Raw genomic sequence first — 13842 nt, forward strand, 5'->3', positions numbered from 1 at the left:
TGGTCGCTGTGTGCGCGTGTCCGTTAAGTCCACGAGACCGTAGGGTGTCCCATTCCTCATTTTAGCGTTCAGAAAGGTGCTCACGAGCGCCCCCCTTTGCAGCCGTTATGCTCCCTCGAGCCGCACTTCTGCCGAGCCCGCGGCAGACTTCTACCCGACAGTCAAAGCGGCATTACATCCCGAAAGTGCGGACTCAGAGGAAGACCGCAAGGGTTTAGGGTGCCATTTGGGACAGGGCCACAGTATGCAGATAATCAATTGATTTTGAGTGACATCTTTTCACATTAGTCTGTTTACCTGATATGTCTCATAGAGTTAATGTGTGCTTATAGATTTGTGCATTTGACTATGCCGCCGTATGGAAAGTATTGTGGAGCAGATGATGTAGATTACCACAGGTTAAAAGCATGCATATTTTGGTTTATGAATGTATTAATAGGTGGGTCTTCGAGCCAAGCGAGGCATCAGCTACATGGGCGATGTTGTTGTTGATGACGTGGCATTTGTGGACTGTGCCCCTCCAATAACGTCTGATCTTCCGTGTCGTAACAACGAGTTCATCTGTGCCAACAGTCACTGTATCTCTGAGGACAACTTATGTGACTTTATTGATCACTGTGGAGATGGCTCTGATGAGAATCATTACATATGCAGTGAGAAACAAATCCATCATCCTCTTCCCTGTCACTTTTTACTGTATTTCAGTGGTCAGAATTTGTGTATGGAATAATTTTACACCTCATATACTGTATTGAATGTATGCAACCGTATTAAATGTATTTTCCATGTGCATTTGTGTTTGTTTTAAAGGAATAGTTCACCCAAAAATTGAAATACTGTCATGATTTGCTACCCTCATGTCTTTTCAAACCGGTGTGGTGTTTATTAATTATGTGAAACAACAAAAAAGAAGTCGGTGGGCTCCAATGTTGTTCAAACTGCAACTTTAAGTTCTTTGAAATATATGTATATATATATTTATTTTTTTTCTGCAGAAGAAAGTAAGTCATACAGGTTTGAAACAGCATGAGGGTGAGTGAGTGAGTGAGTGATGACAGAATTTTCATATTTCACTATCCCTTTAACAATACTCATGTTTTTTTCCCCAGAGGGATTCAGTGGTCGCTGCAATTTCGAATTTGACCTTTGCTCCTGGAGACAGAGCCAAGATGATGATTTTGATTGGATGATAAAACCAGGAAATATGCACACACATGGGACTGGACCATCCACTGATCACACCCTCCGCAACCCATTGGGCCACTACCTATATCTAGATGGGTCCTTCCCACAGACAACTGGACACACTGCCCAAATTGTAGGACCTCTTTTCCGCTACTGCAGCAGAGATTGCAAAGTAAGTGCTCACTGGCATTTTATGTGTTTAATTCACTGAAGCCCAGGATGAGTTTGTGCTTGCATTATATTCAGTACAATACAATGGAAAAAATGAACAAAAAAAACAAGACAAAACAAAAACAAAACAGTATACAGGAATGATAATTGTGACATTTTCATAAACTTGACCAGTGGTAGATGCCTTTTGTTTTTTTCTCGTCTTGTTCATATGTTCTTGCTTCCTTTTTTTTTTTCTAAGAAACTGATATTTTCTTAATAAGATCAGCATCTTTGACATCTGTGGTGCAGATGCCACCAACAACTTCTGAAAACCATTTGCAGAAGTTTAAAGTTGGTAGTTCCCATTTTCAAAAAGGATTTTTGAAGGTTTATGGAAGTATAATTTAAACAGACCGATTAAATTAAATCCTATTTATTGGTTTAGGAATAATAAAGTACTTAAAGTAGTAATTTTTTACAGTCAAAGTTGTCATGTTTTTATAGTACAATGAGCTCTTTTATCTTAAAAGATGTTAATGATAAATCTGATCTTGGATTCACATATGTGAAATATGTCTTAACTTTAGGACAACCCCTCAGCTGTCCTAACTTCAAAATTATTTGAAAACCAACGGAAAAAACGCTTACAACTGTGCTGTCCGACAATGGTATTACATTTATTAATAGTTGAAAATGAAGAACAAAGATGTTTAATGGTAGAAAGACAGCCGCACAACATATTACAGTTAGCACAGGAACTGCAACCAGCATTATAGAGACCAACAAAAGTGTCACGGAGCATTATTTGTTGTAGTGCAAGTGACTAATGCCTTACGTTTTTTTGCAAAATGCGATTTTCACAGTGAAGTAGCTTCTATTATTTTGTTTACCTCATCAGCAGTGTTGGTTGCTTGGTAACAGACCCGAGAGTGGATTGTCGAGCTTGATTATGCCATTTAAGATTTCCTAACTAGAGATAAGATACTATTTTGTAAGATAGGATAAGAATCCCAAATCAAGTTAAGATTTGCTTCTGTAATACGAATTTGCGAAAATCCTAATTTAACATATCATATCTTAAGTTAAGACCTAAGATAAGAAATTTTCTGTAATACGCTCCACAAAACCAGTCTTAAGTCGCTGGGGTATATTTGTAGCAATAGCCAAAAATACACTGTATGGGTCAAAATTATAGATTTTTCTTTTATGCCAAAAATCATTAGGACATTAAGTAAAGATCATATTCTATGGAGATATTTTGTAAATTTACTACTGTAAATATATCAAAACGTCATTTTTGATTGGTAATATGCATTGCTAAGAACTTCATTTGGACAACTTTAAAGGCGATTTTCTCAATATTTAGATTTTTTTGCACCTTCAGATTCCAGATTTTCAAATAGTTGTATCTCGGACAAATATTGTCCGATCCTAACAAATCATACATCAATGGAAAGCTTATTTATTCAGCTTTCAGATGCTTCAATTTCAAAAAATTGACACTTATGACTGGTTTTGTGGTCCAGGGTCAGATATTGGAACACAAACATGAAATCTGGGCTTTTTTCCTGGTTGGGTCTTTCACAGTTTTATAGTAATAGCACTTATACTTAATACCACAATTTTTTTTTTTTTAACTCAGAGGTGTACACAGCACTGAAAATAGGAGCCGGCAGCATTTCTGTAACTTCCCTGCTGTGAATTTCAAAAATCCCCCAGCAATGCATGTAACCTCTCAAAATGTTACAATGTAGCTGCCTATCATCTACCGGTCCAAAAGAGCTTTGCCTCTACAAAGTCTTCTCATACCTCCCTACAGCAAGGGCTTCCCTACCTCCCTACGGCTTCATGGCCCTGGGTAATACAGAGGAATTTATTTGAACAATTTTTGCGTTTTAAGAAAAGCTTTATAGATTGATCTTTCCAATTAGATCATTAGCGCAATGAGGATATTTAATTCCCCTGCATTGCTGGATCCATAGCTTTTGCTGAATATAATGGGAGGAAGTGCATGTCAGGATTTGTCTCTGTTACTGTGAAGCACATAACTTAGTCACTGAGCCAGCCGGCAGCACTCAATCATCCTGTCAAACACACACACACACAAAATGTCTGTGAGAGAAAGAGGAGCACCTTTCAAAGCTCTCATCAGTTTGTGTGTGAAGGAAATCATGTTTCTGGATCTCCCCTGACTTGACAGACTGTGTTCATCCTTTTTAGAGGTGTGTATGTGCGTGTGAGATAATTAGCCCATGGAGACTCGTTTCCCCATTGTCCTCCCATTCAGCTTGCATCAATCAATCACAAGAAGCAGCTGAAAAGGAGGAGTTTTTGTGTGTACTTGTCAGCCTTGGTTAGACGTTTTTAATATTGTAAATTACAATTAGGAACATTGGCAGGGTTTTTGTTGTTGTTGTTTTTATATTTTGTGGTATATGCTTAGTAAAAGTAACAGATTTGTGTATGACAGAATCAATTTTCTCATGCTAAAAGGTCAAACTCTTCCACTAACTCGCCAGTCAGTCAAACACTGACAGGAGTCATTTACGCATGCATACAGAAACAGAGGAAGAATATGAGCCAAACAAGCAAAATCAATCAATAAAAGAGAAACTTTTCTTCCAGATAGACACCGTTGTGGCAAACTGTCTTTGCAGATTTGCTAGTTTACTTGAAGTGTATTATTGAGTCTGGAGTTTAGCTGGAATTAGCCTAAATATTTTTTGGATTGGAATATAGTATTACATTGACAAGTGATCTAAATGATTGAAACCAGCAGAAACACATAAATATCTTTATGAGGAAGTCATTGACTCATTCACTTAACTAATTTGTAAAAAAAAATCTGAATCAGTTTTGTTTTGTTTTGAGTGAGTTAACTCATTCAATCGACCAGTTTGTTCAAAACACTGATTAATTGAAGGCTTGGAGACTTTCAAAGTTTAGTTCTGATTTGAAGCCTTTTATGTTGGCTGAGCAGAAACAGGCAAACTATTTGGGAATATTGTTTCTAAAGTGCAAGTTCATCAGTATTTGTCACGGTGCACACAGCAGGAAGGAACAAGGAACACGGAGACGAGGAGTAACTTCAAAATAATAGTCTTTAATGTAGACAAGGCAGGGCAAGACAAGACAAGACAGGGCTGACACACAGGAACATCAGGGAGTAACGAGTAGACCAGACGAAAACTAACTGAACATGCAGGAACCAAATACACAGGATAATTACTGATAATTAGACAAACCTGAACAGAATGAAATAAACTGATAAGCACACTTAACAAGGACAGGAACATGACCAAATATGGACACAAGAGGGCGGGAACACAAGACACACACAACAGAGGACTGACAGTATTAACTGTTGAATAAATAATATTAAACTAGTAATCGTACTGTTGGTCTAAACATCAACTCTGCTGTGATTACTGTGGCTTATTTGTGTATAACAGCACTCTTGCTACTGGGTTATTGTTGATAAAGTATCCTTTCTTTTTGTCTGATTTCCAAGATGGTCTTTTACGTCCATATGTCTGGTGACGGCATTGGCACTCTGAATGTGTACATGTCTACAAACTTCAACCGCTCACTCTTACTCAACCTTACTGGAAATCAAGGCAACTACTGGAGCAGACAGGAACTGCCTCTCTCGTCTACTGACAATTTCCGCATTATGTTTGAAGGCAAGGTGGGCCGTAATACCAGAGTTCACATCTGCCTGGATGACATCACCTTCTCATCAGGCTGTGTTCTTAGCAACAAATTTGAGGCAGACTCCACTCCCCGGTTACTTCCAGGTACAGTTGCACTAATTGTGCCCTATATACATGCAGAGCTATCAGTGTAAAGGTAAATGTATAACAATGCTCCACAAATGCATAATCAATCCATGAGCTTCACTATTGACAATGAACATCCTTTTTATTAGTTTTAGTTTTTTTAGCTTAATTGTTTTCCAATAGCGTGTTCAAAGAAAAAAGCTTTGTAGAGAAACTGTAGAAAAGTATCTTTTTCTTCCTTGAAACAAAACATGAGTATACATTATATCTTGCAGGCAGAATCAGATACATAATCGTTACACATATATATAAAATAAAATATATCTTGCAGGCTGTGCAGTAGAGTTCATAAATGTATAATACTTAATGCTAATTATGACTTTTAAGTACATAATAAAATGCTATTATAATAATAAGAATCCGCAGAATAAAATAAACATCATCTGTTTTTAATGCATTAAAATATTCATCTGTGTGTGTTTTCACAGGATCCTGTCCACCGGGTTCTCTACAGTGTAACAATGGCAATTGCTACAAACTAGAGCAGAAATGTGATTTCACTGATGACTGTGGAGATGAAACAGATGAATTGGATTGTGGGACGTCCTGCTCATTTGAACAAGGGCACTGTGGTTGGAAAAACAGCATGGCAGATACCTTTAGTTGGGCTCATGGAGTCGGCTCCATTCATATGATCAGACCTCCTCATGATCACACACTTAAAAATGAAAGTGGTAAGACTTCGCTGTATACCACTGTTTATTTACAACAAAAATGCATGAATCTCACATGGAGGCCTAACCAAACCTTCACACCCTCATAAGAAACATATTGTAAACATATTGTAACACACATAAGTGTCTACAACACATTGATCCAACTAATTTGATACCCTTTTAAACCAGTGTAAGTGTATTCACTTAAAAAGTGTTCTGTACACTACTTCATAAATAACAGAGCATTCATAAAGGTGACTGCAGTACATCCTGAACCTGCTACCTAGATGTTTGAAATACGAGAATTTATTTCTGCGGAAATGTTTGTTTATCATCTGCATTTTTCTGGTAATTGCTGGTAGCATTAAGATACCTGTGGAGGGTTAAGATGTATTTATTTGCTTCTGCTTATCTGTCAAAAGCTCACTATGAGTCTGAGACATCAGTTCTTTATAAAAGTGAGGTGGTGGGAATGGGATGATATTGTACCAGTCATTCAGCAAGTGAATTTGTTTTTGTTGTTTAACATAATGGTCCTTTAATATATACATTTCCTGAGTTCACCTGCCCATCCAGTCATAGTGAATAATGATAAATGACCTCTGCTCGGCTCAAGATCCAAGCTAAAATCCCTGATCAGGGTATGTTATTGGATAAAATGAGGAAGAATAGAAAAAGGAGGAGAGGTGCAGGAAGAATTGTCACTAAAGTGGCTCAATGACTGCTATTTATGATGTTTGACGGGACTAATCAGGCTCCACCTCTTGCATTTAGAACTTGCTCCCTTTTTTTTTTTTGTAATTATACACCCAGTCTGGTGGAATAAAAATGTAAATTTCTTTTTTAAGCTGTGAAATCTTGCCAGTTTTAGACATAGTTTTATGATTTCAAGCCCCTGTCTCTACAGTGTAGCCTCCTTTATTGATTTGGTGCTCTGCTTCAATTTGTCTCAGCAAGATATCTTTATTAATAAAGCAGTTGTGCGCTTGTGATATTGTGAATGAGCATCCATAAGCAAGATTTTATAGCATCAACAGAACTGTATTATTCCCAAAATCCCATGAAAGATACAGTAAGTGGAAAGCCATTCTTGATGACAGTTAGATGTCCTATAGCAGAGATCTATACGTCACCATTTGGCAATCTGACTCCAATAGGATACACAATCACAGCTTAGCTTCATCTCTGTTTGAGTTCATCTGTTTTTTTAATTTTCAGAATAACTAGACTTTAATTTGGTTTTATGCCGGATTAGGATTAGTGCATCAAAAATGATATACGTTACATTAAAAATACAACATAAAAGTTTCCTTAGTGCACTATTTTCAGTGAATATTTGAAATACTCATGCATGCATGCTTTTTAGACTGATAATGCCCACAAATCCTTGCTCTGTTTTACTAAATCACTGGAAGAGGTGGAGTTTGCACAATACAACTTTCAGTGCGGGCATGGAGATTTTTTATCAGTCTGTTAAATTTAGTTAGTTGTAAAACGGCTAAATTGAGTTCTTAGGAAGGTCACCCGGCCAAAATTGCAAAGGTGTGTGGCACTAAATCTTGACTAATGCTTCCAGGATGTAGGTTTGAGCACCTGATCATATGAAAGCTATTATATGGATATTAATAATTGTCAATCTCTCTCTACACAGGCCACTTTGTATATCTGGCAGCCACTCCTGTGGGATTGAAGGGTGATAAAGCTCACATGAGAAGTTCTGTGTGGAAGGAGTCTAGTGCCATATGTAAACTCACCTTCTGGTACTATATTTCCGAAAAAGCCACAGGAATCATCCGGCTCTTCATTAAGGTACATGACTAGATCTTACCAAGCGGAGCAAACATACAGTGCCACTGAAATACATTGCTTAAATCGGGGGGAAAGTATGGAGGTCGTTATGACTCTTTTGGCATAAAATGAAACTAGCGTTACGTAAGTTAGGTTAAATTGTTGAAACATGTTCTTACATGACTTTGCAGTCCAGTGTTATGTGTGAATCTTAGCCGAGATAAACCATTTAGCATATCTCAAGAGGGATTATGTGCAATAAACAATAGAAAGCTCTTCGTGTGAGAATGGGGGAGGAGCATTGGGAGGTGATGAATGTATGAAACTACAGAATTATGGAAAATGTCAAAGAAAGTGAAAAAACTTTCTTTTTTTGTTTTTTACATAAAATGTGATTGTCTTGTTTGCCTATTGTGACATATACCCAAATGAAACGGCAAAAAAATTGTAGGATGGGGCTTGATTTTGTCCAATGGGAATTGATTGGATCATTGGATTGTTGTCGTTTTCTGTTTGTGGCGATTTTTGATTAAAGATTATGAGGGCTTAGAAGAACCTTTTCTGTATATGTGATGGATAGACAGAAAATGAGCTGAGGGAGGTGTGGACAGAGCGGCAGATGCAAAGGGAATGGAGAAGAGTGGAGGTATCTCTGAAGAGCCTGAGGAACTTTATTCTCATATTTGAAGCAGTTCGAACACAAGACGTGAGTGGTGGAGCGGCTCTGGACGACTTGCAGTTCATTGACTGTGCACCACGTAAGTGCTCTTTTTTTCATTCAAGGTAATTGATTTCCATTCTTATTGTTAATATAGCTTTAAACAAGCTGGAATTTGATATCTGACTAGCTCAGCTGATGTGAGCATAAATGCAAATGTAAGCTTGAGACATGTGCTTACGGACAAGTTTGTCTAGTTTGAGCAGTGATGCTCAGAGGGATGCAACAACGCCTCCAGTTTTCATCTCCACATTTATTTCCCATGAGTCTTTTTTGCTTAACGTTCATGCATAAGCTTGACCAGCTCAGGGCTCTGAGGGTTGTGCTCAGCAGCGCCTGATGGAAAGCAGTACCACCGTTTAATTGGATGAGAATTGATTTGCTAATTCTGACAAGCCATCAGGGAAAAACATGAAAGTCAGAATAAGTTCCTCTTTTGGTTCTCAGGCTTGACATGGAAAATGTCAGATTTAATTTGCATACTGGCACTTCTAAATCACATTAATTACACTCAATCGTTTTGTGAGACTATGTGTGTAACACTATCTGTGATCAAAGCATAATTCATTGTTTGTTTGTTTTTTAACAAATACAACATTTATTATTAGAAATGACCATTCATGTTTTAATCATATATTTTATTTGTAGGAACATGACCCTTTTTGCATTTTTTTTTGGTTTTGAAATGTACAGCAAGTTTTACCAGACCCATAAATAATTAAACTAAAATACAGTTACTCACAGCTGTGTGTAATATAATGGACTATATACCTTGGATCAGTGGTACAATGTAAATAAATTAGCTCTATCAAACCGTGAAGAGGAGCAGAAAAATGAAATCCATTTTTACAACCTATTTCTTTGTGGGAATATGTGCTTTGGAAAGAATTTCTATTCCTAGATAAAGACTTTTCACCCCGTGGCATAATAACTCAAAGTTTCAGAGAATTAAACAGGACATAGTTTAGCATGAATGATCTTATTTTTGCTGTCATGTTACGTTCAATGAATTTGAAGATATTCATACTAAAAAGTTCTGAACGGATGCTATTTTATTGGTATTATGAGCAATGATGTTGAATATGGTCATACTTCACATGTCATTTGGATTTCACATCTTTTCATTGTTAGATGATCATTTTTGTTATTACATGGACCATGTATTTTTTTAATTATGCTGTTTCAGATCAGTGAGATTGAATAAGTGTCCTTGTGTTTCAGGAGCTGTGCATCCTGGATCATGCCCCGCTGTAACAGATTTTGTGTGCAATAATGGAGACTGTATTGAGTATCATTTGGAGTGTGATGGTAAAGCTGACTGTTCCGATGAGTCTGATGAGATTGACTGCTGTTAGTACATCTGCACTAACCTTAAAATTCTTGACTGTTAATGCAATATAGATACAATGTAAATACAAAATAGGTATTAATACAATATCTATGGAGCTAATATCTCAACTGTTCATGTGGTCTGTTAGTGCATGTTCCAGGAGCTTGTAATTTTGATATGCCCAGCGGCCTTTGGCAAGAGACCTGTAAGCTGTCTCAGGATACTTACGATGACTTTGATTGGGATATAGGCTATGGCAGAATGCGTAATGGGACAGGACCATCAGCTGACAACAGCCCCGGTTAGTAAAACCTACACTTCACATTGACCTTCAATCACCTGGCTAATATAAATATGACTAGGAAACACACAAATACAGTATCACCAAAGAGTAACATATTAAAATCTTTATTTTGCTTTCAATAATTAGAAAATATGCATTACTAAAAACTAAATATTATCATTATGTGTCATAATGAGTGTGTCTTTCTGATTGGCTGGGATTTGACAGCACCTGTGGATCACACAGATTGTATTGCCTGGACAGCGAATCTTCTTACCTCCCTTAAACAGTGAAACAGACAGTTTGATAATACCTTATTCTGAATCCAAACAAGCTACATATTAATCTAAGACTAAACCTTTCTAGTTTATGTATATATATGTGGACGAAATAGCAATTTTTGTACAAGATTCCCATGAATATGAGATGCAGTTTCTCTAAAATTGAAGCCAGCCGTCTGAATCATCTAATGAATCATTGCGTGATTTAAAAACCAAAGGGTTGAAGGTCAGAAAAATCCATCACTAAAAGCCGTTTTCCAGCTACTTCATCAATGGGTGTAATTAGGATCTGGATTTCTGCCCCTCATATACTCATGTCCGGTTCTGCTGAAAGATCAGTGTCTCTCAGTAAAAGTGTTAAGTGTACATTATTTTAATTGTGAAAATGAGTCTGCCCTCTAAAAGGTGATCGATTTACTGAACCTACTATTGATTTTTCATGCCAGACAAAGAGTCAAGGAAATTGCTGCTCAGTGTGTCAAGCCGAGTTATGCAGTGAAATCTAATAATGTTTGTTGTTACAATCTCTATCATAATGCTATAATCATATAATTTCATTTTTTACAAGATAAGAAATTGTTTCTATCATTTGTAGGGGTGTAGTGGTGTAAAAGTATTGAAGTCTATGCAAAATGAAAATTCATCCCATCTTTTTTGTTAATGCATGTTATAGATTTTATGTTGTAGATTTGTTTTTTTATGCTTGTGAACATTAACGTAATTGTTAATGGTAATTGTAAAGACATAACATGTTAATGTTTTTTTAATTAATTTACATATTTTAACAGTTTTAGCAGGCATCTTTGCTGAAGTAAATATTTAATGCCGTGTAGGTGACATTTGGTTTACTCTTTCAGATGGAGGAGGGGGGTATCTGTATGTGAACTCCAGTGCTCAGAAAGAAGGAGATATCACCAGATTCATAAGCCTGCTGGAGTTTCCTGCGAGTGTCGGTATATGTCATCTGCGCTTTTGGTTCTACATGTATGGCTCACAGCACATGGGTACACTGAAGGTGAGATAATGATGTACTTTAACTCTTTATCTTGAGTGTGATGTAATCTTTCATGCTGATTTGGTGCTCAAGATTTTTTTTTAATAATTATAATACTTTAAAATAGTTGTTATGTTTAAGTATTGGATAGGATTAGGGATGTAGAATATGGTCATGGAGAATATGTGCTTTATAAGTACTAATAAACAGCTAATATTTTAATAACAGGCATGCTAATTGTCATGCGCTGTGTCGGAGAGAACGACGGAGACGTAAATCAGAGTAACAGTCTTTAATATAATCCAAAAACAGGGTAAATCCACACAAGGAATGGCTGGTGACACACAAACATAACATTAGAGACCCGACAAACATAGACTGCACAGACGAGACCTAAAATACATGGGGAAACGAGGACAATTAACAAGACACACCTGAACCAAATGACATGAAGAACACGAGACAGAAACTTGGTCACACAGAGCACATGGGGAGAAAAACACACATAGAGTCCAGGGGTGTGACAATTCACCTCCCTCCCGGAAGGCGCGTCCTCGCGCCTCAGGAACAACAAAGGGAGGGATGGGTGGGAACTTAGGAGGAGGCTCGGGTGGAGGACGGACACCCGGGAGGAGGATGGCAAACAGGGTCCAGGGTGACGGGGAGGATCCGGAGGGCCAAGGCACAGCAGATGGTGCCGGCGACCGTGGCAGGGATCTGGGGCATTCCTCCATGCCCTTGCGCTCCACTTTCTCATCCACCGTCGCGTGCATTATAGCCGGCTCTCGCACCTAGTCTGACATCAATTGAGGCTCTGGCTCCACGGCGATCTTCATCTCTGTCACTCCATTTGGTGATGGCTCGTCGGTTGCGGCGGGCTCAGGCTTTGGCTCTGCGCAGCGGGGTGATGGTGGGCTGGGCTCTGGGTCGGGCTGTGTTCTGGATCAGGGCCTGACGCTCTCCAGACAACGGATGATCGCCTCCCTCCAGTTCAGTCCAGTGGTGTCTGGGATGTCAACGGGACGGTGGTAATTTGATAATCCAGAACAGTGAGTTCAGTGCAGCGTCATCGAACGCCGTTAAAATGGCGAGCTGGCTGAACTCAACCGCATACTTCAAGATGGGAAGGTCCTTACGGGCTTGGGCAGTGAGCTTGGCGGCAAGGGTATCCATAGGGGAAAAACAAAAACACTGAACAAAACATGGAAAACAAATGGAGGGGAACACACTGTTAAACTTTTTCTCTTTTTTGTTGGTCGGGTCTTCTGTCACAAACTGTGTCGGAGAGAATGATGTAGATCAGAGTAACAGTCTTTAATATAATCCAAAAACAGGGTAAATCCACATAAGCAATGGCTGGTGACACACGAACGTAACGTTAGAGACCCGACAAACATAGACTGCACAGACGAGGGCTTAAAATAAAAACAGAATTTCCGAAAGGACAATAAACTAAACTAAACTAAAAAAAATGGGGAAACGAGGACAATTAACAAGACACACCTGAACCAAATGACATGATGAACATGAGACAGAAACTGGGTCACACAGAGCACATGGGGAGAAAAACACAGAGTCCAGGGGCGTGGCACTAATAAGCAACAAGTTAATAGTGAGAAGTGGTCCCTATACTAACATGTGTTACTGACATTTTTCTAACATTCTAAAAAAAATTGGATCTGTAGTGTATATTCACCTCTTCCCTTTGCATTATGTGGCAGTATTTTACACGCAAAGATGAGCATTTTGGAGCGCTGCAGCCTGCTAAATATCAGTCATGAAGTAAATTTCCCCCCGTGGTCTTATTCCATGAAAAGAAGAGCATGTATTATGATTCAAAAAATGAGTAATGAAAAATAAGCTTTAAAGTTTTTGGAGCCAACTGTGCAGGAGTTCAATGAAATTCCTTTCACTGCCTTTATTTTATATTGGAAACACTGAGCTTTAAAGTACCTCTTGAAGGCAGCATAATGAATTCTGGGCACTATATTGCAGGTGTATACCATGGGCCACAGTGGGACACCCCTGCTAATGTGGGCAACCTGCGGAAACCATGGAGACAGCTGGCATTATGCTAATGTGATCTTATCAAATGCATCACCCTTCAGAGTGATTGTTCAGGCAGAAGTGGGAGTAGACCAGTGGACTGACATTGCTGTGGATGACATCTCTTTCACTAGACAATGTCTTGTTGGAGGTACAGAACAGCTGATTGCTTTTGATTCTTGTCTCTTCCTGAATTGAAAATGGGTTTACTATCTTGTTTCTGTATATGTTCAGGTCCAGTTACCCCCATCCCACAAACATGCCACAGGGATCACTTCCAGTGTTTGTATCTGTTTGAGTGTATACCACTGAGTTGGCACTGTGATGGTGAGGTGGACTGTCTGGATAGCTCGGATGAGGAGATGTGTGCGAGTGTGGTTCCTGGCACTATGCCTCCTCAAACAGGGTGTGCGACAGGAGAATACCACTGCATGAACAACAGCTGTATCCCAGCTCTGCTGCGCTGCGATATGGTTTTAGACTGCCCAGATGGAGAAGACGAATATGGATGCCGTAAGACCCATGCACAAATCTGTTTCATATACACTGATAGTAGTACATCATGGCTG

At 38.6% G+C, this 13842-nt stretch overlaps 1 protein-coding gene across 1 annotated transcript in view; it reads left to right on the top strand.

Annotated features, from left to right (window-relative positions):
- The window catches only part of malrd1 (MAM and LDL receptor class A domain containing 1), a 36372-nt gene that overhangs the window by 16635 nt on the left and 5895 nt on the right, over positions 1–13842 (top strand). The window contains exons 16-26 of the mRNA XM_058782155.1: positions 440–653; positions 1110–1357; positions 4850–5135; positions 5606–5851; positions 7485–7642; positions 8202–8379; positions 9561–9689; positions 9818–9970; positions 11091–11248; positions 13223–13424; positions 13508–13786. Of these exons, the coding sequence (XP_058638138.1) occupies positions 440–653; positions 1110–1357; positions 4850–5135; positions 5606–5851; positions 7485–7642; positions 8202–8379; positions 9561–9689; positions 9818–9970; positions 11091–11248; positions 13223–13424; positions 13508–13786 (2251 nt within the window). The remainder of the gene's footprint in view (positions 1–439; positions 654–1109; positions 1358–4849; positions 5136–5605; positions 5852–7484; positions 7643–8201; positions 8380–9560; positions 9690–9817; positions 9971–11090; positions 11249–13222; positions 13425–13507; positions 13787–13842) is intronic.

The sequence above is a fragment of the Onychostoma macrolepis genome, chromosome 07 (genome assembly GCF_012432095.1).
Source record: "Onychostoma macrolepis isolate SWU-2019 chromosome 07, ASM1243209v1, whole genome shotgun sequence".
Taxonomy (NCBI): Eukaryota; Metazoa; Chordata; class Actinopteri; order Cypriniformes; family Cyprinidae; genus Onychostoma; species Onychostoma macrolepis.